Source organism: Vigna umbellata, chromosome 5 (assembly GCF_029865625.1).
Source record: "Vigna umbellata cultivar VRB3 chromosome 5, Vumbellata_1.0, whole genome shotgun sequence".
Lineage (NCBI taxonomy): Eukaryota > Viridiplantae > Streptophyta > Magnoliopsida > Fabales > Fabaceae > Vigna > Vigna umbellata.
Window position 1 is genome coordinate 36,545,125 of NC_142169.1, and position 25,452 is coordinate 36,570,576.

Sequence of the window (25,452 nt, forward strand, 5' to 3'; positions counted from 1 at the left end):
GTTGGATTGGAAGAGTCCGCGTTCGGTAACTGAGGTTCGTAGTTTTGTGGGACTCGCGGGCTACTATAGGCGTTTCATCGAGGGATTTTCTAAGATAGTAGCACCGTTAACTCAGCTGACCAGGAAGGATCAACCGTTCGCATGGACCGATCGGTGTGAGGCGAGCTTTCAGGAGTTGAAAGTTAAGTTGACGAGCGCTCTAGTGCTAATTATTCCAGACACGGCCAAACCGTTTGAGGTGTACTGCGACGCTTCTCACCAAGGTTTAGGTTGTGTGCTGATGCAAGAGAAGCGGGCGGTAGCTTACGCGTCTCGTCAATTAAAGATTCATGAGAAGAATTACCCAACGCACGACCTGGAATTGGCAGCGGTCGTTTTCGCACTGAAGATTTGGAGGCATTACTTGTACGGATCCACGTTCCAAGTCTTTAGTGACCACAAGAGCCTCAAATACTTATTTGATCAGAAGGAGCTGAACATGAGGCAGCGGCGTTGGTTAGAGTTCCTAAAAGACTATGAGTTTGAACTACTGTATCATCCTGGGAAGGCTAATGTAGTAGCGGACGCCCTAAGCAGGAAAGCAGTTCATGTCTCGGTTATGATGGTGAAGGAACTCTGTTTGGTGGAAAGCTTTAGAGATTTAAGGTTGTAGTTCGAATTGGAACCGAACAGTATTAAGTGCTGCAACCTTAGAATAGCTAGTGAGGTGTTCGACCGGATTAAGATGAAGCAGCGAGAGGACGAAGAGTTGGTGAAAATATTAGGCGCGCTCGGTACAGACCAAGCCAAGGAGTTCAATGCTGGAACGGACGGCCTATTACGCTACCTGGGTAGGACGTGCGTTCCCAACGACGGCGAGCTGAAGAGAATTATTCTGGAGGAAGGTCATCACAGCCGTCTTAGCATGCACCCTGGCATGACTAAGATGTACCAAGATCTCAGGAAGACCTTTTGGTGGCCGGGAATGAAGAACGATGTCGCTCGTTTTGTGGCATCATGTCTTACCTATCAACGCGCGAAGGCGGAACACCAAAGACCTGGCGGTTTACTTCAACAGTTAGAGATTCCGGAATGGAAGTGGGACAGCATCTCCATGGATTTCGTGACCCACCTACCACGCACGGTCAGAAATCATGATTCCATTTGGGTGATCGTGGATAGGTTAACAAAGAGCGCCCACTTCCTGGCAGTAAATCTGAAAATGTCGATGACTAATCTAGCCAAGTTATACATCAAGGAGATCGTTCGTTTGCATGGAGTCCCTTCAAGTATTATTTCTGACCGAGACACGAGATTCACATCTCGGTTTTAGCAATCTTTACAAGGCGAATTGGGAAGCAAGTTGCAGATGAGTTCAGCCTATCACCCTCAAACAGACGGCCAGTCTGAAAGAACCATCCAGATGCTGGAAGACTTACTGAGGACGTGCGTCCTAGATCACTTAGGCGCTTGGGATGAAGTCTTGCCGCTAGTGGAATTCACATACAACAACAACTTTCAGGCTAGCATTGGGATGGCGCCGTTTGAAGATCTCTATGGTAGAAAGTGCCGAACGCCACTTTGTTGGTTCCAGGAAGGAGAGAACGTACTGACCGGACCTGAGCTCATCCAGCAAACGACCGAGAAAGTGAAGTTAATACAAGAGAGATTGAAGACGTCACTGAGCAGACAGAAGTCCTATGCCGATAGAAGAAGAAGACCTTTGGAGTTCACTGCAGGAGACCATGTCTTTTTAAGACTCAATCCAATCACTGGGGTAGGCAGAGCCGTTCGTCCAAAGAAGCTATCCCCCAAATTCATTGGACCGTATCAAATTCTGAAGAAGATCGGATCAGTAGCGTACGAGCTTGCATTACCTCCTCAACTGTTGAACCTTCACCCAATCTTCCACGTTTCTCAACTCCGGAAGTACATAGCCAACCCTTCTCATATCTTGGAGTTAGAAGACGTCCAGTTACGCCAAGACCGAACGCTGGAATTGCAACCCGTTCGCGTGGAAGACAGCCACACCAAGCTATACAAAGGAAAAGACGTTCGATTAGTAAAGATGGTGTGGGACGCAAAGACTGGTGACTCAACGTGGGAAGTGGAGGATGCTATGAGAGACTTGTATCGCCACTTATTTCCGGGTAAGTACTAATTTTCGAGGACGAAAATTTTTGTAGTTAGGGAGAATGTGAGACCCTAGATAATTAACTCTGCAAATATCTGTCAAATCACAATTAATGCACCCCACGTCACTTGCACAGAGCCATTAAAAACCCACTAAGCACTGCATGCACGAGTGCCACTTGTCACGAAAGAAGCTTCCGAAGTCAGAAGTGGGTGTGCAGGTGTCGGCAGAGGAGACTTCGTCCAAACGGACGTGGATTGAACAAAACTAAGTTTTTGAAAAACTCTCTCTCACCTGCACGCACTCTTCTTCTTCCTCAGAACTCAACTCTTCATTTTCTCCACCTTCTCTCTAGAAAGCCTTCAACTTCTCTCTACTGTTACTCATCCATTTCTTCTCCGTTCAACATTCAGAACCGTAGGAACGTTCCCTACGCCGTGAGCTTCATTTTGGACCGAACCACTTCCGATTCTATAACCGATAAGTTTCCCAACCTAGACGCTCGTTTCTGGAATTCCTACGAGCCCAGATTCAGTTGCATGCAAGGGTATAAGGTAAATTCTCCTACGTTTCTTTTGGTTAGATTTAGTGAAGAACGTAAGAAAACCGTTGAGTGTAGAAGAGCCATATTTGAACGAGTCAAAGTCGTACTCTTAGGACGTTGCACTCACTGATCCGGGTAAGGGAAGCTTATTAATTTAATTTATACTTTTATGTTGTATGAAAGCATGATATGGACTGACTGTATGATATATATATATATGTATATGGGCTGATTGAGTATGCTTGAACGAGCATTGTTGTACTGAATGAATATGATTCCTGTTGGTTGAACTGCATGTTGATTTTGGTACGTATGTATTGAAATATGGATGATTATTGTATAGTTTGATTTGTTAATATGATGAATTCTATCAAGTATGCGAATTAATGATGAATATGAAATTATAAAGTATGGATTGTATGAGAAATATTGAGTTAAGATAGATGAAAAATCTAAATGTAAATTACTCCCTATGATAAATTACGCTCGTCATCGAACGGTCTTATACCGTTCGATTTCCTAGTAAAATGACTTAAAATGGAATTCTTTCATTCGGAAAGAACTCTGACTGAGAACGAGTGTACTTCCCTGAAATGTTATGTCTGAGCGTTCGGTTCAGCTTAGCTGTATATGAATACCTTTAAACTTTAAAATTAGTAACACTCGGTCTTATACCAAGCGTTCGTCTTAAGTAGTGCTCAGTCTCGTACCAAGCGTTCGTCATAATTGGTGCTCGGTCATCTACCCAGCGTTCGTTCTAATGTAGTGTTCGGTCTTATACCGAACGCTCGTCCTTACCCTTGAATTCTTAACGGACGTAAATAGCGTTCGTCCAGATACTTAGAAAATGTATATTGTCGCGTTCGGTCATTGACTGGCAGTCGATTCCTTTAAACGAAAGGTTCCCAATGTAGTTAAGTACTCGTCTTGCTGTATCTTCATCCAAGTTGATTTGACCTAACATCTTGGTACTTAAAATATTCTGAATATTGATTGGATCACTCTAGAGTCAGTTCATTTAACTGATTTGAGTAGCAATGACGTTCGTCAAATAATCATGTGTCGAGTCATTCTGATTGGTAGCGGGTCCTTCTAAATCTTGCTTTTAACATTCGTCCTCTTCATTCAGAAAACTGAACGTTCGTTATTTTGAGTAATTGAAACTAAAGATGAAAATGATAATAAAGTATGAAGTTTGAAAAGGTGAACACTATATGGAATGATTATATGATTATGGATTTTGGACGAGCGTTCCAGGGAGGAACGACTCATATATGTTGAATATGGAATTTGGTAAAGTATGACTGTGGGCATGCTAATGCTGGCTTGGTCCATCCTGATATTCCGTGATACTCATCTTCACGTAGAGGAGAGTAGTTCATGTGTGGGAATGGAAGGAGGTCCTTAGTCCATAAGTTAACATGGGCGACGTAAGAACGGACTAACCTCGAGTGGCAACTGTTGAGTGTATCCCAATTACTACACCACTCGGGTGCAAGGACGCCTGTAGCTACACAGATTCATACAATCCGGATGGTCTGTCTAGTATATATATATATAGTTCTATGTTGTTATATGTTAAGTTACATGTTGTGTGTGAATTGAAATGTTAAATGTATATGTTGATGTGTGAATTAAATTATATAAGTTTACCCTTTCGTTTTTCCTTGTGTTGTCTAATTGTCTATGTACGTTCGTCCTGTCTTGCAATGATCATCCGTGTGGATGTGAGCAGAAGGCGAGGCTACCTTAGAGGATGTGATCGAAGAAGAGAACTTAGTTGAAGTTGAAGTGAAAGCGGAGCAGTAGGACGTCCGTTTTTCCTTTAGTTTTAATTGTTCGTTCGTTTTTTTTAGTTGGACGTTCGGTTATTTAAATTTTGTAAAACCGTTCATCCTAACTTCTTGTATTTCTGTACTTTAAGTCGTTCGGCTTTTGAACCCCGTTGTTAATATAAAGACTGCATTGATTTACTGTTAAGTGTAATTAATTCTGATTTATAGTAATTACTGTATTTTGGGATGTTACACTTGTAAACAATTTCTTACAAAAAATGACTTTATAATGAGTTTTCATTTTATAATTTTTGTCGTATATAATTTTATCTAATTTTCACAAGCATAATGACATCCGAAAGAATTGGTAATTGGCCTGGAGTGTTTTTTTAGAGATGATGATTCAACATATGCAGATGATGAAATTAGAGAAATTAGTGAAGATGGTGAAATTGAAGAGATCTTGAATGAACCTTTGCCTGAAGGTGAATATGTCAATGACTCAACTCTTTACAAAGGCAAATTGTTTAAAGACAAGTGTTTCTGATTTTTTCAATTGGGACTTTGCCTGAAGGTGAATATGTCAATGACTCAACTCTTTACAAAGGCAAATTGTTTAAAGACAAGTGTTTCTGATTTTTTCAATTGGGACTACAGTAGGGATGACAGAGAAAAGGTTGGAGTGAGAGAGATGAAAGAGAAAGGATTGAGAGGAATGAGAGAGGTGAGTAAGGGTTTGGGGGGTTTCTTTTCTTTTTTTTAAGTTTTGTGATGAAAATTATTAAAATACCCTTAACCTTAAAACTTAGAATCCATGATATATAAGGATATTTTTGTCTACTAAAATCCGGTACACATTACTAAAATGTACTAACTGAAAAACAGACGTACGCGCGTTAGCAAACCCATATATATATAGATAAACTTATATGAACTACTAAGTAACAATATTACAACACTAAATTGGATTGAATAAAAAAAAAACTAATGTATCATCTAAAAAGTGCACCAAACATAATCAATTTCAATTCTATCCAGCGATTAAAAAAAATCTATGCACCAAGGTCATTTTTAAATCAGGGCAACTATTGTTAATCCATAAAATAATATTTTAAACTTTAATATTATCTGCCTAAAAGCTTTCAATACCCAAATACCGTTATAAATTAGAAAGAAAAAAAAAACATGGTACAATGCGTCACTTTTTTTCGGTGTTAAAATACTTTTAAATAAAAGTAATAATAATTAAACCATGCGTCAGCTTTTATTTCTCAGTAGCATGCATCAATTCTCAAAACAACTTAATGGTTTAATTCTAATAAAGTTAATCCAATTTCCAGTCGCAACTAATAAATGCATATTGTAACTCAAACATAGGCATGGCACATCAAAAGAAATAATTGTACGAGAATTAAAGTTTGACCCAGCTACACCCCAGAGAAAAAAAAATAAAAACAATAGCCAAAAAAACATATTGAACAACAATAAAATTAACATTCATCATAAAAAAATAAAATAAAATAAGAATCATTAACAACACCACAAGATAGAAATTAAAATCATTGTACACCAGTTTTTCATTAATATAATTCAATGAATAAGACATGATAACAATTACTATAGTTGCAATGCAGATAAACACATGACAACAATAAAATTGATCAAAATTATTGAGACTTAGGAGTGTCTTATAAACTAATTGGCATTAACATAGAACAATAATAAAACATTAAAGTATATCATGTTCTTTCACCAACCAGCGTGAAATATTGAGCACTCATACTAAAGAAAACAAGACAACATCATAGGTTTAATCTTACCGAAAATGATTAACACTCCAACTCAATAATAGGATGGTTTAGTTAACATTACTATCTTCTTCAGAAACCCAAACACCTTGTAACATTATTGGAGCAACAACCAAAACATACTAGTATCATGGACATAAAACAAATTCAAGTAGTTCATCAATACAATTTCAATTTATATTATATAGAAACGAAACAATTCAGATTACAAACCTGTAGCCTCCCCTACAAGTCTGCTCGAGTAGTTCCACCATCTTGTATAAGGAACATGTTTCCTGCCACACAAGGTCAAGGCAAATTCCATCACCCCCATACAAAGAAGGTTCAATACTCGAGCATCCCCTTTTCGCACACACGGCCAAAGGGAGTCGTTATCTCCTATCAGACGATCGATAGTCTCAGCATTTACTAGGTACAGCAAGTGGACCTATCCACACTATTATGTTCATCAATCGCACACTCAGGTGCACTCCAACACTCACTCGTGTTCCAACATCAATCAAACTTCTATCCTAACTTTAAATATAATAACTATTCTTATTCTCTACTTAACATTATACATTCATTATTATCTAAAGTCTCTTTAGAAAATTCAGTGTGCACAATATGGACCTCTCATGAGTCCACTCAAACAATAGGTTACAGAATGAATAAATATCATTCATATCAAACAAAAAAAATCATATATTAATATAATTGTCACTATAACATCATTAATTTCCCCTTTAAATCCAATTAACTCTAATTTCATTTTTAATTAATTTTATTTCCCATTATTTTAATTTTAAAGACATAAGTTTTTATTTTGAATTCCCTTTGTCTTATTCTTATTATTTGGGTTCCTGCAATTGCAATTTCAAATATGTCTGATGAGTCTTACGGCCCAATTAGTTCAACCTCATTTAGTCCAGCCCAATTCAAAACACACCTCAGGCCAAGTCAAACCCACAAAGGACTCCACGGGCCAACCACTGTAACACCCATGGCTGCACCCATCAGCGCCTACATTGACGCCGCTCGCGCAACCACCACCGTGAGAAAGAACCTTCCAACGTAAATCAACGGAAAACCCAAAACGCGAAAATAGAACCACCCCCCAATTTGAACATGAAAACCCCACAATCGTTAATCGCAAAAACATAACAAGATCATAAACCCAATTTCATTCATTTCCATTCCAAATACACCAGAAAATCCCTAATTTCCCAATTTCAGGAAACCCTAATTCCCCAAACTGCAAGAACAAGAACAATTTGCAAGCACAAAAACCCCAAATTCCCACATCACAATCCAGAACCCTAGCCCCAAAACGCATGAATCAAATTCCAAAAAAACCCAAAAATAACTAATAAAGTTTTCAAAATGTTAGATGATGTTGTCAAGTTTGTTGGAGAAGAAAATGTTGTTCAAGTTGTCACTGATAATGGTGCAAATTTCAAGCAGCTCGAGAGTTGTTGATGCAAAAGAGGGAAAATTGTATTGGACTCCATGCACGATACATTGTATTGATTTGATATTTGAAGATTTTGAAGAAAAAAATTTAAAGGTCCATCAATTGACAATTAAGAAATGAAGAAAGATTACCACTTACGTTTGTAGAAGATCAATGTTGATTTCCTTGTTAAAAAAGTTCACTAAAGGTAGAGACGTGATAAGACCGGGAGTGACTAGAGTTGTCATGGTTTATTTAACTCTTTCTTGTCTTCATGAATTGATGGCATCATTGTTGACCATGTTTAACTTTGAGGAGTGGAAGACAAACAAGTTTGGAACTTCACAAGAGGGGAGAAAAGTAGAACATGTGGTATTAGATAGTTGGTTTTGGAAGAATATCTTCACATGCCTAAAATTTGTTGCACCTCTTATGGTGGTCTTAAGATTAATGGACTCAGATGTAACACCTGCAATGAGTTTCATTTATGAAGAGATGGATTGTGCAAAAGAAAAGATTAGGTCGAACTTTAACAATATCAAAAAGAGGTAAATTTTCAAACTCTTACTCATTCAAAGTTTAATTACTTATGTGTGAAATTATCTCTAATATAGCATAATTGATGTAGTTATGAAGAGGTTTGGAGAACAATTGATGCTTGATGGGCTAATCAACGTCCTAGACCTTTGCATGCAGCTGCCTATTTTTTGAACCCCCATTTCCACTATGAACTTAACTTTAGATGTGATAATGGTGGAGAGGTGAAAGAAGGATTGTATATGTGCATGTGAAGATTGGTACCAGATATGGCAGAAAGAAGAAAAATTAATTTACAAATTGTTGAATTTCATTATGGTAGAGGACTTTTTGGAATGGAAGATGCAAAGGAGTGCAGGAAAGAGTTAAATCCTAGGGAATGGTGGGACTCCAGAGTTGAAGAGATTTGCTATTCGAATTCTAAGCTTGACTTGTAGTTCTTCTGAATGTGAGTGTAATTGGGGCTTATTTGAAATGGTAATTTAAATTATTTTAATTTATAATTTTCTTTATTATGTTTATATCTTCAATAAAAATATTAAATTTCATTTTAGGTTCATATAAAAAGAAGGAATCGTTTGCATCAAAAAAAGATGAATGATTTAGTTTGTGAAATAACTCCAAGTTGAAAAGTAGACAAATTCGAAAAATTGTTGCTCTTCCATTTGATGACATTGAATCAGATAATGAATTGATAACTGAAGAGGCAGATGATGTTGTGGAGACTGAGCTAGTTGAAGGTGAAAATGTTCACTTAGATGGAGCAATAAGAGATCCTACTTTAGATGATCTTGATCTTGATAACATAACATTTTGGGGACAATGAGGATGCACAACATTCATCAGAGAAAGAATTGGATGAAGATGATGACAAAAATGATGATGTCATTATTAGAGGATTAGACATAGAGACTTTGACATTTCAATTTATATTTTACAATATTTCTATGAATTTATATATTTGAATTTATATAATTTTGTTAACTTATTTGAATTAGGATGTTATTTATATTTTTTTTTCATGCAACGGGTTAGGAGTCAAGTTTAATGGGCTTTCACGAGTTTATGTGAACTCTCGAGTTTATGTGAACTCTCGAGTTTATGTGAACTCTCGAGTTTATGGGAACTCTCGAGTTTAACCATCTTAGTTAGGAGAGAAAATACGAAGAAAAAAAATTAAATGAACTTTTTGATATATCAAAGTTACATAAAAAAATAATAATTGTGACAAACAGCAGCAGTTAAGAGAAAAGAAAGGATGGGAGTGGACGAGAGTCAAAGATCCCACAAGCATGATAAATTCTATGATCCAATTTCTAATTATGATCCTCCAAAAGTATACCTCTTCATCACTACATTGTTTATAACAGAAATGCACACATCACAATATGCAACAAAAATTTCTCTTTCTACCCCTTCTAACTTTCACAAAAGAAAAACACAAATTATTAACTAGATTTGGGCTTGGACTTTCGATGATAAGTCTGAAATGGCTTATCCAATTTTAAGGCATGGTTAATATCAATGTCAACCTCTATAAAATTGGCCTTCTCCTCAAGGACAAATTCTGGAAAGCACGAGCAAATAGAGTTAGGAAATTCCCAAGTAGCCTCTTTCCTATTTAAATTTACACTGTGTATAAATTATAACATATTTAATCCTTGTTAATCCTAAGGCATAGAAACTTAAAACAACTTGAGATAGAAATGGATTTGAATTAAGCAATGAACGTGCGGCAAAAGCAGAATCAAACACACTTGGTAATTTTCTTAGCTATTCTTTTAACCAGTTCCATACAAGTCTGCACATAATTTAAATTTGCTTCTAAGTACAATATTCATGTTTCAAAGAATATTGTTACTTCGGTCAAGAGAATTATCAATGAATTAAACAAAATTCAAATATCTCATTTTAACATTACCATTGCTAAAAAACAAGTAAAGGCAACTACACATCACATCAAAGTAAGCAGCAATACAAGTTAGCAATCTTCACATTCTGTTCTACTAGCTAGATTTAGGAACTTTGTTCTATAATGGCATAAGAGGATTCTTGGTCTTCATTTATAAAAAAGGACACTTTGGTTCAGCTTTGACTCCAATATTTTAAACTTTATGACCTAATTTTCTCCTTTAAGCTTGGCGACCACTCTTTCAAGCCTTCCAATCCGGCTTTCAAGATCAGAAGCTATTTTTTCTATGCAAGAGCTTGCATATTTCCTATCCACATTAAAGACACCATCTCTATCACAAAACAAATTCTTGATTTTGACTCCATTTCTGTCGTATTTGACACTTCTTGCTTCTTCAACACTTATTGATGGAAAAACAATAGATACAGGACTGGAAACATTTTCAACTTCTTCATCACCGACACATGTATCTTCACTTGAAGAACTGGACAACTCAATGACTGGACGCTTTTCCATTTCATCAAAATCACGTTCTTGTTTTCTCTTAATCTTACAAGTAAAACCAGGTGGTGGGCCACAGGATAGGCTGCTCTCTTTCTTCACATATAATGATATTGGTAACGCATATTTTGGGCTACTTCCAACACAATCATAATGTTTGCTTTCTTCCTTACTTTGATTTGATTGCTTCCACCAATGATAGTACCTAAAAGTAACATTTGGCTTTTGGCTGGCACATAACGCAATGTACAAATTTGTATCTGTTACTGGCTCACTATAACTTATCCAAGGATTCTCTTTGTAAGGTACTAGCATACCAGGAATGTCTTGATCCATCCCAAACTGCATAGCAACACGATTTGGGCAGTAATGTTCTACACACTCCATACCCACCAACTCTGAGACTCTCATGCAGCGAGCAAAGGATTCTAATTCACCATCAAGATTGGGATTTTCGCATACCCACTTGTCATTTTCATTGTAAAGCTGAAGAGAAGGAGAATTCACGAAGGGACGCCAGATAAAGTCATTTCCAGCTCTTGAAGAGTCCAAAATCAATTTCAAGTTGTCATTTTTAACCATTTTCACTGTGTTCCATTTAGCCATCAAGAGTTGGCCTTGCTCAACTACTTGAGGACACGGCTGCAACGAGGGAAATCTCTCCAATGCCCAAACTTGGACCAACTGAATAGGAGCCCACAATGTAACTTTTAACTTCACTGCTGTGACAATTCTGATTTTGTTATTCAGCAAACTCAAATCCCTGTAAATGTTGGCTAAGACAGCAGGTGCAAGAGCTAGTTTAGTCCCTCTTGCTAACTGTATGGCAATAGGAAAAACACTTTTCAGAATGGATTTATATGATCTACCAGGGAAAACAAACCTCGACAACCACAAAGACAAGAATGCTTCATGTTTCACATGGCTTTCATTACTCGTGAAATACTCCATCCATGGATTATGATCTGCCCTTTTGGCATTCGATTTGAAAAACATCCTAAACACAGTAATCAACTCTTGTTCTACTTCCATTTCCTCATCACTCACAAGAGGTGTAGAGAAAGGCACTCCCATGACAGAGTAACCCCAACAAACATTCAGGTCCTCCAGGGTAATAGTTGCTTCTCCCCATGAAAACACAAACGTGTTAGTCTTTGAACACCACCTTTGTGCAAGCTCAAGAATCAACTCATCATTTCTATGGATAAGAAAAGTAGAAGCTTTGATAGCTTGGTCTATCCCAGCCTTTATCCACATATATTCATACTTTTGTTGCATCTGTTGAACCCATGTATTCCATTCTCGATTTGGACGATGCCATCCGCTGTATATCACTTCAAGTGGCAGTTTTGCGTGGTTGGAAGCAACAGTGGCTGTTTTCCCAGATGAGAACATGTAACGAGGAAGATTTGCTGAGCCTTCCATGCAGGGTTTGATAAAGTAAGCAGTTCTGCGAATTGGGTTTTCACCAGATAATGGTGAAACCATGAGTTCTTCTTTTGCTTCGATAACAGTGTCATGTGATGACTCCATACTATAGATGAAAATCTGCAAGTACCTGAAAACACAGAAAGAAGAGTTACATCAATCTCAATGGATAAGAAACAACCCTACGGAAAATGACCTTTGAACTTACAAATTTTGTGCTTCTTTCTTTTCTTTAGAACATGGCTTGCACTTGATCAGAGGAAAGCTTCTACTATTGAATTTGAATAAGATTTCGTGGCTCACAAAACAACGCAACCTTCACTTTGTTTGTGTTAAATTCTTTGAACCAAAAGAAGAGTGTGATAACAGAGAACAGAGAATTTGAAAAGTTTTTGAGTAATGTGACATCATGTGTAAGCGTTTGAGTTCTTGCTCAGAACAGTAATCATCAAATATTCCACACGTACTTTTAGTTGAAGACAACACTTGGACAAGAGATTCTTCCTGCACCTCTCGAATATCATCTGCACCTCCAATTTTATTTAATTTCCATTGCCCCTTAGTGTCGTCGCATTTCGAATGGTTATTTTTTTTCATTTTTTTATTTCTTATGCTATGTTTAATTATATTTTAATTTGATTTCTTTTACACTTTTAATTTTTATTTATATTTTTAATATTTTTTATATTATTTGATATTTATTTATATTATTAAATTTTTTTAAAAATATATGTTCGAAATATTTTTATAACATTTTATATTTATTTTTGTATATATTTTATGATATTTGTATTTATTATTTGTATGTTATGTTTTACGGTTAAATATTATTTATTATGTATTTATTTATGGTTTTTTTATACTTTTGAATTTATTTCTTAATATTTTATTAATTTTTAATTTTTTTAATATTTGATATTTTTCAATTTGAAATTTTATTTATTTTTTTCGTATTTTGTAATTTTTTTTAAATAGCTTTTTGTTTATTTCAAAATTTACATTTGTTTTTTTTTTTAATCTCTAATTATTTATTGATATATTTTATATATATTTTATTTTTTTTAATATGAATTATTATTTCATTATTTGTTGTATTTTTTGACTTTTTGATTTGTTTGTTAATTTATTTTTAATTTTTTGTGTTTTTTTATAATTTAAAACTCTTTAAATATTATTTATTATGTATTTATTTATGACTTTTTATACTTTTTATTTTGTTTCTTAATTTTTTTAATTAGTAATTTTATTAATATTTGATATTTTTTAATTTGTTTCGTATTTTGAAATTATTTTAAATATTTTTTGTTTATTTTAAAATTTATATTTCATTGTTAAATTTTCAAAAACGAAATAATGAAAAAAAAAGAAAAACATGTTGATTAACAAATAAATATTACAATTTAAATAAACAAATAAAAAACATAAAAATATTAAACAAATAAAAAAGCATAAAACCATTTAAAGAAACAACACAGTTTATATAAAATTTTTTTACTAAAATAAATAAAAAAATAATTTAACACAAAAACATATACAAGTGAAATTTGAAATGTGCTAAAAACAATAATGCAATTTGAAGTGCGTCAAACCGAATTTCAAATTTCGGTGGAGGTTTATCGAATTTCAAAGTTTGGTTGAAGTCTGTCAACTTTGAAGTACGACAAGATGTGACCGGTGTTCGGACACTAGTTAAGATACTTACGATTATAACTACTAACTTCGAATGTCGAATGTCTTTCACCGTCTTTTTCCACTTTTCTCCTCCACGAATCACGCTACACACCACACTGTCACCACTAATGTCAGATCACAATAACCACTAATGTATTATTATGGCACTTCAGAAGACAAGCTTTTACAAAGAACAACTTAACAATGAAGAAATGATTAGCGAAGGAGATGCATACAAGGTTTATATATGGAGTTTAAAGATGAAGGATAAATAAGTCTAATGAGAAGTACATGATGAAATGGGTGAGGTACAGGGAGAAGCACTCCACTTGGATTAAGGAGATCTTATCTTAAAAAAATTATATTTAAAAATTATTATGTTTTAATCTTTACACATATTAGTTTTTTATGCTATGATTTTAGGTAACCATTATATATATATATATATATATATATATATATATATATATATATATATATATATATATATTATTTGTAATTTCTTTAGTTTTTATTGTTTAAATTTATTGATATAAACCAAAAAGTAAAAGCTGCTCCATTATAAAAGTAAAATAAATAATTTGATTTTATCTTATTAAGTGGCTTATAAAAGTTCAAAGAAAACCATTTATTTAGGTTGTTACATAGGTTTATGTTTCTTAATCAATAGATGCAGAGATTAAATTTGAATAATATCATTATGAAATACATTATTTTAACATAATAATATTTATAAATTACATTTAAGGTTATAATCAATTTTAGTAATATGTAAAGTTTAAGTTATAATAATAAATTTGATATTAAATAAATTATATATTAATAGGAATTTATGTTACATAATTATAGTATTTTTTTTAAATATTGGATTGTTAAAATATTGTTCTAGATTTTATATAGGTTTAATCATTCACTAAGTCCCTATTTTCGCATGGAATCTCAATTTAGTCCCTTTCTTTCTGGAAATATCAATTGGGTCCCAAATTTATGAAAATTGCAACAAATGGATCCTTTCCGTTAAATAGTGTCCAACGGCGTTACGGTGTGTTTGACGTGGCACGCTGTTGTGAACTTGTTATCTGACGTGGTTGATTCAAGCAGGAGCAGTGAAGCACGTGGATATTGAAAATTTTTTAAGTAAAAAGAAAAGAATTGTTTTAAACCAAATTGGGGATTGAGGTTTCGTGCAGATCGAATTAGGGATTGGGATTCTTCTGAGTACTTCTACGGTTTAATCGAAGTTGCGGTTGAAGATGCATCCCTGCTCGTCTTTGTCATGCAGCGGGTGGCGGAAGCAAGATAGTAATGTGGTCTGTGGTGGTGCTCGAGGAGTTAAGAACAACAATGGTAGTCCGTTGTGCTATTGTGGGATGAAATGTGTTATCAGAACTGCAAGAACAGTTAAGAACAGAGGCAAGCAATTTTGGGGCTGCCCTAAGTTCAAGGTAAGGTTTTTTGTTGGGTTTTTCGTTGTTCTTATTTTCAGTTCGAGGGTGCCCTGATTGGTGTTTTGTTGTACAGAATGGTGGTGAAGATGGTGGTTGCAATTATTTCACATGGTGTGCAGATCATGGGGTTATTGAAACGGAAACCAGTGCAAAGTGTGAAGGCAAGTCTGAGTGTTTGCTGAACAGAGAAGCAATGGAAGGTGGATGGAAGATTATAAGTGATTTGGACTGCTCTGTGAAGAAATTGGGAAATAGGCTTAATGTACTGTTAGGGATTGTTTGTGTTCTTGTTGTGGTGAACATTATTGTACTTACAATAGTGTTTTTTCGTTCACCATCACCATGATTTCATTGTACTTATGATGGAATGTACTTAGAATGCAATGAACCAAAGTTATTTTGACTATAAAAGTTTGTATTGTTTGTAATTTTTGGTCAGGAAGTAATTGAAAGTATTGATTGAAACTTTTGGCCAAAATACTCTTCGTATTGAAGTGTCAACTAATAAGCACAATCATATGAAGTGGTTTCAAAGTTAACTAATAAGCACAAATTATATAAACTTCATAGAATTTTCATTAATCTGAAGCACTGTATTGTTTGTAGAATGTGTTGTTATTTCTGAGTCATGCCCATTTTGGATGATTCCTGGAGATTTATGGATAGTAATTGGCAGAACAGTTCTTTAATGTCAAGCAAAACCACAGCAAAACAGTTCTTTAATATGAACATAACATCAATTCACACAACAGATAAATGGAACCAAATTAAGCATATCTGCTGAAATTTAATTAATCTGAAGTAGTACATAAAAGTGTTGTCATACAGACCAAATTAACCATTAAAACAACATGAAGTTCCATCAGTTATCAACTGCAGTACCAGAATAACGTTTTCCAACATCTACTGCTTTTCTACATAATGTTTTGTAGACAAAAAATATTACAAAATTTCATTCCTATTGTCTACTATGGTTGATTCCCAGAGTGATGTGCTATTTCAGATTGTTGAGTGGATGGAGTTGCTTGGGTTGCTGATGTACTGGGCACAGTTCCTGGTTGGGTTGCTGATGGGCAACGAGTTCTGTTATGGCCAATTTCTCTACATATGCCACATCTCTTTTGCAAGCCAGATTTGGTCATTCTTGATTCATCCTTCCTCATTTCCCATTGCTCTAGTCTTCGTTTTCTCTTTGGTCTTCCAGGCAATACTCTTTTGTGTGGTGGAGACACATCAGGATATGGAGTGATGTTCCACATGTTGGCTCCATTTAAGGGATATATAATTGTTGAATATGTCTCCTCATATTTGGACTTCATGTAGCAAGACTCAATAAATTGTTCTCCATCAATGTTGAGGAACTTCATTGCAGCCAATGAATGACAACAGGGGATTCCAGTCATCATCCAAGTTCTGCATGTGCATGAGGACTCATCTAGGTGGACTACAAACTTATCTCCATTGTTAGACATGTGACGAACTTCGAATAGCTTGTTGCCTGACCAACTGTGTACAAGAAGACAACAATAATTATTAAGCACAGTAGTAAATTAATATATAACATAGAAGTGATTACTGAAATTTACCTAGGAATCCAATTTTGAGTTAAATGAGATTCCTTTCTAAATCTAGATAGAATCTTGGGACAAATGGATCCAATAAATGATGATATGCTTGACCTGTTCTTTGCCCATCTTTGCATGAGGTAAAGCCGTATCGTCTCCAACAACGTAATTATGGGTTTACTCCTGGCAGAAACGAGGACACTGTTGAAGCCCTCACTCATATTGTTTACTAAGGTGTCAGATTTAGCTCTTTCAGTGAACCTTGATCTTGACCAATACCTACAACAAATAATAGAATTATTATTAACATTATATGAATAAGGAATTATGTTCTACTTTTGAAGACTAACCTTGGAGGGATGGCAATCAAATGCTTATAAGCATCTTCGTTTACTGCTCTGATGTTTCTCATTTCCATCTCCCATGTTTGTGGATGTGTGGCTGTAGCTGCCCTCCACATTAAACGCTTCAGGTTTTTACCAGGGTATTTCTTCCTGAAGTTGGCATACATATGCCTCACACAAAACCTTTGATCAACTCTAGGAAGCAATTCATCTATTGCATAAAGTAGACCCTGCAAACAATATACAAGTAATGAATACAGCCAACAAATACTTAACAACCTCAAATTAAAATGTACAAATTAATATTACCTTCTGCTGGTCTGATATAAAGGTAAATGTGGAACAAATTTCAGCCCCTCCAAGGTCATCTACCAACAGTTCCAGGAACCACTTCCATGAATCCTTGTTCTCAACTTCAACAACACAGTATGCAATTGGCAACATCTGCTCATTCCCATCTCGGCCCACAGCTGTTAACAACTCACCACCGTACTTACCTTTCAAAAATGCTCCATCTAAACCAATAATTGGCCTGCATGACATAAAACTGTCTTTGCAAGCCTTTAAACATACATAGAATCTCTTGAAAATGACTTTACCCCCCACATCCTCAACCTTTAGTTTCACTGTTGACCCAGGATTTTTGGCCACCAACTCATGGGCATAATCATATAACCTTTTATACTGTTCTTTGAAAGAGCCACCAATTTGCTCTGTTGCTATGTTTTTGGCCCTATAGGCCATACACCTAGAAATACCAATGTTCCATTTCCTTTGAATTTTTTCCCTTATATCCACACCCTTAACTGTAGGATTATCTCTAATAGTTTTCTGTATCTTTTTGCTCAACCACTTGGCATCAATTAATTTAAGGTTGAACTCCCTGCTACAGGTATGGTTGTCCACCATTGTTCTCAATTGCCATGTTTTCACTGCCTTCATATAACCAAAATATAACTTCCAAGGGCATTTACCTTTTGCAGCCACATACTTCAACCTGATTCTTTGTTTATCATTCTTAACAAACTTAATATTTCTTCCATTATCCAACGCATAATCTTTTATAGCCTCCAAAATGTCTTGCTTTTCAGCAAAATATGTCCCAACTTCCCACTTAAAGTCAACCATACTTTTTGGCAACACAAATGTTGGAAAACTCCCATAACCCTCTACACTAGAACATGGTCCACTAGAGTCACTTTCTGCACCACTAATTAATTGTTCAGATTCCCACTCATCATCTGATAAACCTCTATCACAACCAACATTTGACATACTTTCTGCTCCACTTTCTGCGCCACTAATTAATGGTCCACTAGAGTCATTTGACATACTTTGGACTTCCACTTCCACATTTCCCTCGAAGTCTGCATGTATATCATCATCTATATCACAACCAACATTGATATCAACAAGCCCCTCCAACCACTCATTATTTCCATCACCACTACCATTCTCAAAAGAGGAATTCCAACTTCGAATTTCCACATCTGCTTCAACTTCATTTTGTTCTACACCTTCATGTTGACCATCACCATCAACCTCTTCCTCATTAACAGCCTCAACTTCCACTTCTTCACCCAGATCTTCAAACACACCACCAACTACTTCAAGTCCATCAACCTCTTCCTCCATAACAGCCTCAACTTCCACTTCTTCACCATCACCACCAACTTCCTGAACTTGTTCAAGTCCATCAACTTGTTCCTCCATAACAGCCTCAACTTCCACTTCTTCACCATCACCACCAACTTCCTCAACTTGTTCAAGTCCATCAACTTCTTCCTCCATAACAGCCTCAACTTCCACTTCTTCACCCATCTCTTCCAACACACAACCAACTTCTTCAACTCTAACAACCTCTTCCTCCATAACAGCCTCAACTTCCACTTCTTCACCCATCTCTTCCAACACACCACCAACATCTTCAACTCTAACAACCTCTTCCTCCATAACAGCCTCAACTTCCACTTCTTCACCATCACCACCAACTTCCTCAACTTGTTGAAGTCCATCAACCTCTTCCTCCATAACAGCCTCAACTTCCACTTCTTCACCCCTCTCTTCAACTTCTCCTTCATCATTACCAACATATTCCAGCATATGTATGACTTCGGGTTCAGAAACAGGGTGTATCAAAAACACATGGACCTCACCATTCAGCCTAGCTAAATTAACCATATGCATGGCACCAGTGTCATCACACAGAGGCTCTAACTTATCATCCAAAATTGAAGCCCCTCCTACAGAGTACCACATATCTTTAAGCCCATGGTATCCCAAAGATTTCACTACACTAACAATCACGAAATAACTCCAAACATCTGGGTCAAACATAAACCTAGATGTCTCCCCCCCTTCATACTTAAGCTTCCCATCGTTAACTAATTTCCCTCCATGGTGAAAGACAACCTCAATATCCTCGTCCATGATGCAAAACACTATATATAAGTATTTATACACCTATAATGTAATCAATTGACGACAAAACATGTATTAAAACCATAACCAAAACACACTCACACACACAGACAATTATCACTTTAAACATGGGGGGCATAGGGGGACCACAACATTGCAATAAAAAATGGAACACAATCCGACCAAGGGGACCACAACATTGCAATCAAAAATAAAACACAATACATAGACGGGGACCACCACCCAACATCGCAAGATAAAGGTTTGTAACAAAACCAAACTTTTACTGACCTGGACCCTCCAGATTGCAACTGAAGAAGGTCCCACAACTCCGATGAGGACGACAACTGCACACTCTCTAAAGGTCAACCTCGATTCAACCCTAAATACCCAAATTGATACCCCAATTTTCTAAACTTTGGACGAACCGAACCCTAGAAGTACTCAGAAGAATCCCAATCCCTAATTCGATCTGCACGAAACCTCAATCCCCAATTTGATTTAAAACAATTCTTTTCTTTTTACTTAAAAAATTTTCAATATCCACGTGCTTCACTGCTCCTGCTTGAATCAACCACGTCAGATAACAAGTTCACAACAACGTGCCACGTCAAACACACCGTAACGCCGTTGGACACTATTTAACGGAAAGGATCCATTTGTTGCAATTTTCATAAATTTGGGACCCAATTGATATTTCCAGAAAGAAAGGGACTAAATTGAGATTCCATGCGAAAATAGGTACTTAGTGAATGATTAAACCTTTTATATATATGAAGTTTATGATGAGATTAATGAGAACCAAAACTTGTGACAGTGAGTTGTCACTTTCAATCATAGTCTATGGCTAGTTTTAATTTATTTTTGAAAAAGTTCTATTTTAAATCATTATCAAATGGGTTAAAAAAACTAGTCCTAATCTCCAAAGTCACTATTTCACACTCACCACGTTCATGAATATATTTTAACTAAAATTTTCTAAATCTAACTACCAAATTTCGCTAGCTTTAAAAATAACCAAAATAAAAAAATTCTTACACTAAAATTTTTATACTAGTCATTTAGTGATATAAAGAGTGCATTCCAACTATTAAATCTCAAAAATCAAGACTTTGAAAGTTTCTACAATCTTAGCACCAAACACCAAACTTAACCAACTTTCACCACCAAACTTGCCTAACTTGAAAACTAACCAAAATGAGAAATTTATTGCACCAAGATTTCTACACTACTCATTTGGTGATATAAAGAGTGCATTCTAATCACTAAATCTCAAGATTTTGAAAATTTTCCAAATATTTGCACCATGCACCAATTTAGCGAACTTTCACCACCAAACTTGACTAGCTTGAAAACCAACCAAAATGAAAAATTTCTTGCACCAAGATTTTTACCGTACTCATTTGGTGATACACTTACTTAATTATATCAAAAGACATGTGTGGAAATTTTCATTTATTTATGAAATTAAAATTATTTTTTAAACTTGTGGTAGAGCTTATTAAATTGGTTTTTAAAAAAATCAAATTACTTTACGCTATTATATTGTGTCATTTTATTTGGATTATACTTTAAAGATAATTTTTTATTTAAATATATTTGAAAGAATTATTTTAAAATAATTTCATTTAAAAAAAATCTTTAGACTAATCTTTTTATAAAGGTAATATTCGTCCTCGCCGTGATACTTCATCATTCAGTTACTTATACCCTTTATTAAAGAAACTTTTGTTTTATAACGTTACATGCACGATTTTGGAATTGATATATCATTTGGATTATGAAGTTAGATGAATAAATCTGTTTGTTTTTTTTATTCTTGTTGTAATTTATTTTTATTTATGTCTTTTGTTTCTTAATCAAGTAAAAATAATGATTTTTACATTATGACAAGTTAGCATGGTGTTAAAATCAATTATATAAGTCTATGGGCTTTTATTTTTTATTGAGAATTTACTTTAATTAAAGTTAATTAAAAGTTTTTATTTTTTATTGAGAATTTACTTTAATTAAAGTTAATTAAAAGTTTTTATTTTTTATTGAGAATTTACTTTAATTAAAGTTAATTAAAGTTAGAAACTTTTATGTAATTGAATGAGTTTTTGTCAATAACTAAGAATGTACTTTGATTAGTGGTATTAATCAAGGATTTACTTTGATTAATTACAAATTTTTTGTTTTTAATTGAAAATGTATTTTGTTTAAGAGTGAGAACGCCAATAAATTAATTGAGGATTTATATTGATTAATTTGAAAATCCAAGATAATAATTAATTAAACAATAACCTTTAGATAACCACTATTGATTAATTATATTTTAAAAAAAACATTAAAGTCAACCTATTTTCTTTTACAATAACCCTATGTAAGACTCTATAAAGTATATTCCAAAGTGTGCTAAATTTTCTAAAGAAGTATGCACACATAAAAGGTGTATATGAGAGATAATGAAGTAATTAATTTGGGAATGATGCAGTGATCCTTCTTGATAAATGTAAACATCTAGTTATATTTTCTATTATCTTCTATTTTCTCATAATAGAAATACTATTAGATCGATGGTAAGAAAAAATAAAGTAAACAATTTGGATCTTCAACATAATTAGAGGACCATCTTATTTTATTTTATGAACGAATTAGTATACACATGGCCAAAAGCATGGTACCAGATAGGATAATGATACTTTGACAACAATTTTTTTCAACATTTTAACATTATTTACGTGTCATTCTGTGATTGGTCCATGTTAGTGTTTATGATTATTATTATTGATTGTGGAGTAATTTTGAACCAATCACAGAATGACACGTAGATGATGTTAAAATGTTTTAAAAAAAAATATTGTTAAAGTATCATTATTTTAAAAAAAAAACTTAAAGTTCAGCTACTTTAAGTTTCGTTGAGTCATTAAAATAAATATTTATTAGTTCTTTTATTGTGGTCTTTTGCAAAAAATATTAGTTTTATTACATAGCCACACAAGTACTCTCTTAACTCTCTTAACTAGGACTCTACAAAAATTACTTAACTATACTAAATTATAGTTAACTGCACTATTTAATACTAAAAACCCTAATATATTTTATTTAAAAACTAATTATTCTATTATTTAGTTCAGTTTAATAAACCTAAACTTATAATACTTTGAGTTTAGTTAACTGAAAACTGCACTATTGTAAGAATTGTTGTCAGAATACAATTCTAATCCACAACTTGAGGGAGGGAAACAGTAACGTATAGAAGGAATATATTCATGAATGTGGTGATACTAATTATTGTTTAATAAAAACACGCAAGGGAAATGATTATGAAATTTAATGTTAACCTAATTGACACTATTGTCAAAGTTCATAATCACATTACTTTATTTCGAAAATTTCATTTAACATTAATGTAAACGTTTGTGTATCCTTAGGAATTAAATATATAATAATAACTTTCATTTAATATTATATTTTGCAATAATCTTATTTAATAGTTTTAATAGAAAAGATTGCACAAGAGGATTCCAAGTTATTCTAGAAATAAATACTATAAGTGTATATATAAGCAATGCTATACTACAAATGGTTAATCAAATCACAATAACATGACATTATTTTGAAAATTCCATTTAACGTAAGCGTTTGTGCATCCTTAGGAATTAAATATATAATAATAACTTGTTATTTTGTAATAATGTTATTTAATAGTTTTTATAGAAAAGATTGCAATGAGGATTATAGAAATAAATAGTAAAAGTGTATATATATATAAGCAATGGTACGGTAGAAATGAGAATAAAATTGAAAAGAAAGTCGGGATTGGCATAGATAGTGAAGAGAAGATGGGAGAGAAGAAAGTATTGGCAGTAATGATGTTTGTAATGGCTTATTCTCAAATTCCAGCAACATGCAATGGGATGAAAAATTACTGAGCTTTTGTGAAGAGTATTTGGTGAATAACAAACATAATCCAGATTGCTGTAATTCAGCATCAGATGCATTCAAAAGAGCCATGATTGTTCCCCATGGTCAAGGTATAAGAGATATTTGTAGTTGTCTTAGGTTTGAAGGACCAGGCCTAAACTTTCTTCAAGATAAACTTGTAAGCCTTCTTGATGTATGTCACATTAAACTTTAGTATGCAATTATGTGTATATGGTTCCTCATATATTATATCCTTGTAACTAACATTTAGTTAAGTCATAATAAAATATAACAATTCCACTTTAATTTATCACTTTATTTTTTCTTTATTTTTTCTTTATATTTCTTTTATCCATTTTCTTGCATCTTCAAATCCTTTATTTTTATAATTCTGTACAATGACCAAATTTTAGGTTTAGATGCTTTAGAGAAAAATAATATCTAGAGCTATCAAAATGGTCACAATCCGCGGACTAATCCGGCCCAGCACGGGTTTAAGCTGGATTGGGTTTGAAAAAATTGTATTTTTTTTATGCAGGTCAGATTTTAACCCGACTTATTTAAATTCGGCTCATGCAGGTTGAACCCGTGGTGAGCCAGGTTGGTCCACCAACCCACCTACCTAATTTTATTTTATTAAAATTTAATTTTAATTTTAATTTTATAAAAAAATATTTATTATTTTGGTTTTGCTTGAAAAAATTATTTAAGTTCTTTATTTTCAAAATTAATTAAACACTCATGGGAGTGAAATTTGTTTAGATTTAAATTATAGAAAGTTTGTAATTTTTTTTTATTTAAAAAAAAATTGTAATTGAGGCAACCCGCGGTGGGTCGGGTCAGGTTCGAATTTTTCTGGCTCGCTAATAAATGAGTCAGGTTGGATTGATTCACTAAGTGACCAACCCGTGGTGGGCCGGGTCAGGTGTCCCCTTTAGACAACTCTAATAATATCCATTCATATTTTTAAATGTTCATTTTAATTTCTCATTTTCATTTAGTTACCAATTAATAGAAATATGCTACCGAAATAAAATATATAATAGAAATAATAATTAATGTTGCACTAATATGCTAAGATGACATTCAAAATAAGCTATTTTTTTTTCTTTTTCAAAAACATTAACAAAATGAAAAAAAAAACACGTTACAAGGACATTTTTTTAAAGCAATTAATGTTTTTCGTGTAATGGTTTTCAATGCCTTGGGAGACTCTTTCTCCTCTCCCTTTTAAGTTTTTGCAATATTTAAAGGAGACCCGGTTCTTGCGGCTAAAGTTCGTGTGACAATTCTAACATTTCTCTTCACATTTTAGTACTTATGATGAGTACGTTGTTAGTTGTCAATTTGATCAATGGCTCAATCCTAAATTTTTGAAAAAGTTTTAATTTAAAAAATCCTTTAAGTGGTGGCAAAAAATAGTCTCCAACCTTCATAGTCACCTCTCAAATAGGTTAGAGTCAGGATTAAGGTGGATTTAGTCCAATTACAAAACTTTAATTAATTTTTGAAAACAATATTATTTCTTTACACATATAAAATTATATATTTTATTAGATAGTTTAATATATTGTAATTTTATTATATTTAAATCAATATTCTTATATCATACTTATTATTATGTTATTAAATAAAATATATAATAACATTTCGTACGTTTTGAGTTTTCATATATTAAATAAAATATATTTTTTTATATTTTATATCATACTCATATATGACAATCTTCAGGTATGAAATAACACTTTATATATATTTCTTATATATTACTATACGACCATGTCAAATATTTAATGATTTTATTAATTGTTAACTTTGTAAAAAAAGAAAAAAAACTCGAGTTATTTCTTCTAACATATTTTCTAACTAAATGTACTTTTTATAAAAAAAAATGTATGCTAAATAAATAAAATGATTTCTTTGTCTTAATTTGTTTTTAATTTCTTTAAAATCAAATACACATTTTAAAAGATATAAATGAATTACTTATTGTGAATTTTTTTATATTGTGATAATAACTGATTTTTTATATATTATTTACTTT

At 33.6% G+C, this 25,452-nt stretch overlaps 2 protein-coding genes and 2 pseudogenes across 2 annotated transcripts; 2 read left to right on the forward strand and 2 right to left on the reverse strand.

The window, feature by feature from the left end:
• Positions 1-7,602: 7,602 nt before the first annotated feature.
• Positions 7,603-9,280, forward strand: LOC148198232 (uncharacterized; annotated as a pseudogene).
• A 992-nt stretch (positions 9,281-10,272) lies between these two features.
• LOC148198233 (uncharacterized) lies at positions 10,273-12,155 on the reverse strand (annotated as a pseudogene).
• Positions 12,156-14,974: 2,819 nt separating this feature from the next.
• On the forward strand, positions 14,975-15,515 carry LOC148198234 (uncharacterized). Its single transcript, XM_088116053.1, has 2 exons — positions 14,975-15,166; positions 15,243-15,515. Exons 1-2 carry the CDS (start codon positions 14,975-14,977, stop codon positions 15,513-15,515), a joined length of 465 nt encoding a protein of 154 aa, XP_087972179.1.
• A 622-nt stretch (positions 15,516-16,137) lies between these two features.
• Positions 16,138-19,508, reverse strand: LOC124828255 (uncharacterized). Its single transcript, XM_088115524.1, has 6 exons — positions 19,136-19,508; positions 18,827-19,069; positions 17,388-18,760; positions 17,085-17,308; positions 16,756-17,013; positions 16,138-16,675 (listed from the first exon to the last, which is right to left on the reverse strand). The coding sequence occupies exons 1-6, from the start codon at positions 19,506-19,508 to the stop codon at positions 16,138-16,140; spliced, it is 3,009 nt and encodes a 1,002-aa protein (XP_087971650.1).
• Between the last annotated feature and the right edge of the window lie 5,944 nt (positions 19,509-25,452).

Excerpts from the sequence above, each read along its gene's own strand:
- LOC124828255 (XM_088115524.1), bottom strand. The coding sequence starts at position 19,508 with ATGGACGAGGATATTGAGGTTGTCTTTCACCATGGAGGGAAATTAGTT. Across the intron at positions 18,761-18,826 it reads TGAACAAGTTGAGGAAGTTG|TTCAGGAAGTTGGTGGTGAT; the intron begins GTGGTGATGGTG and ends GACTTGAACAAG. Across the intron at positions 17,309-17,387 it reads TTATATCAGACCAGCAGAAG|GGTCTACTTTATGCAATAGA; the intron begins GTAATATTAATT and ends TATTGTTTGCAG.
- LOC148198234 (XM_088116053.1), top strand. The coding sequence starts at position 14,975 with ATGCATCCCTGCTCGTCTTTGTCATGCAGCGGGTGGCGGAAGCAAGAT. Across the intron at positions 15,167-15,242 it reads GGGGCTGCCCTAAGTTCAAG|AATGGTGGTGAAGATGGTGG; the intron begins GTAAGGTTTTTT and ends TTTGTTGTACAG.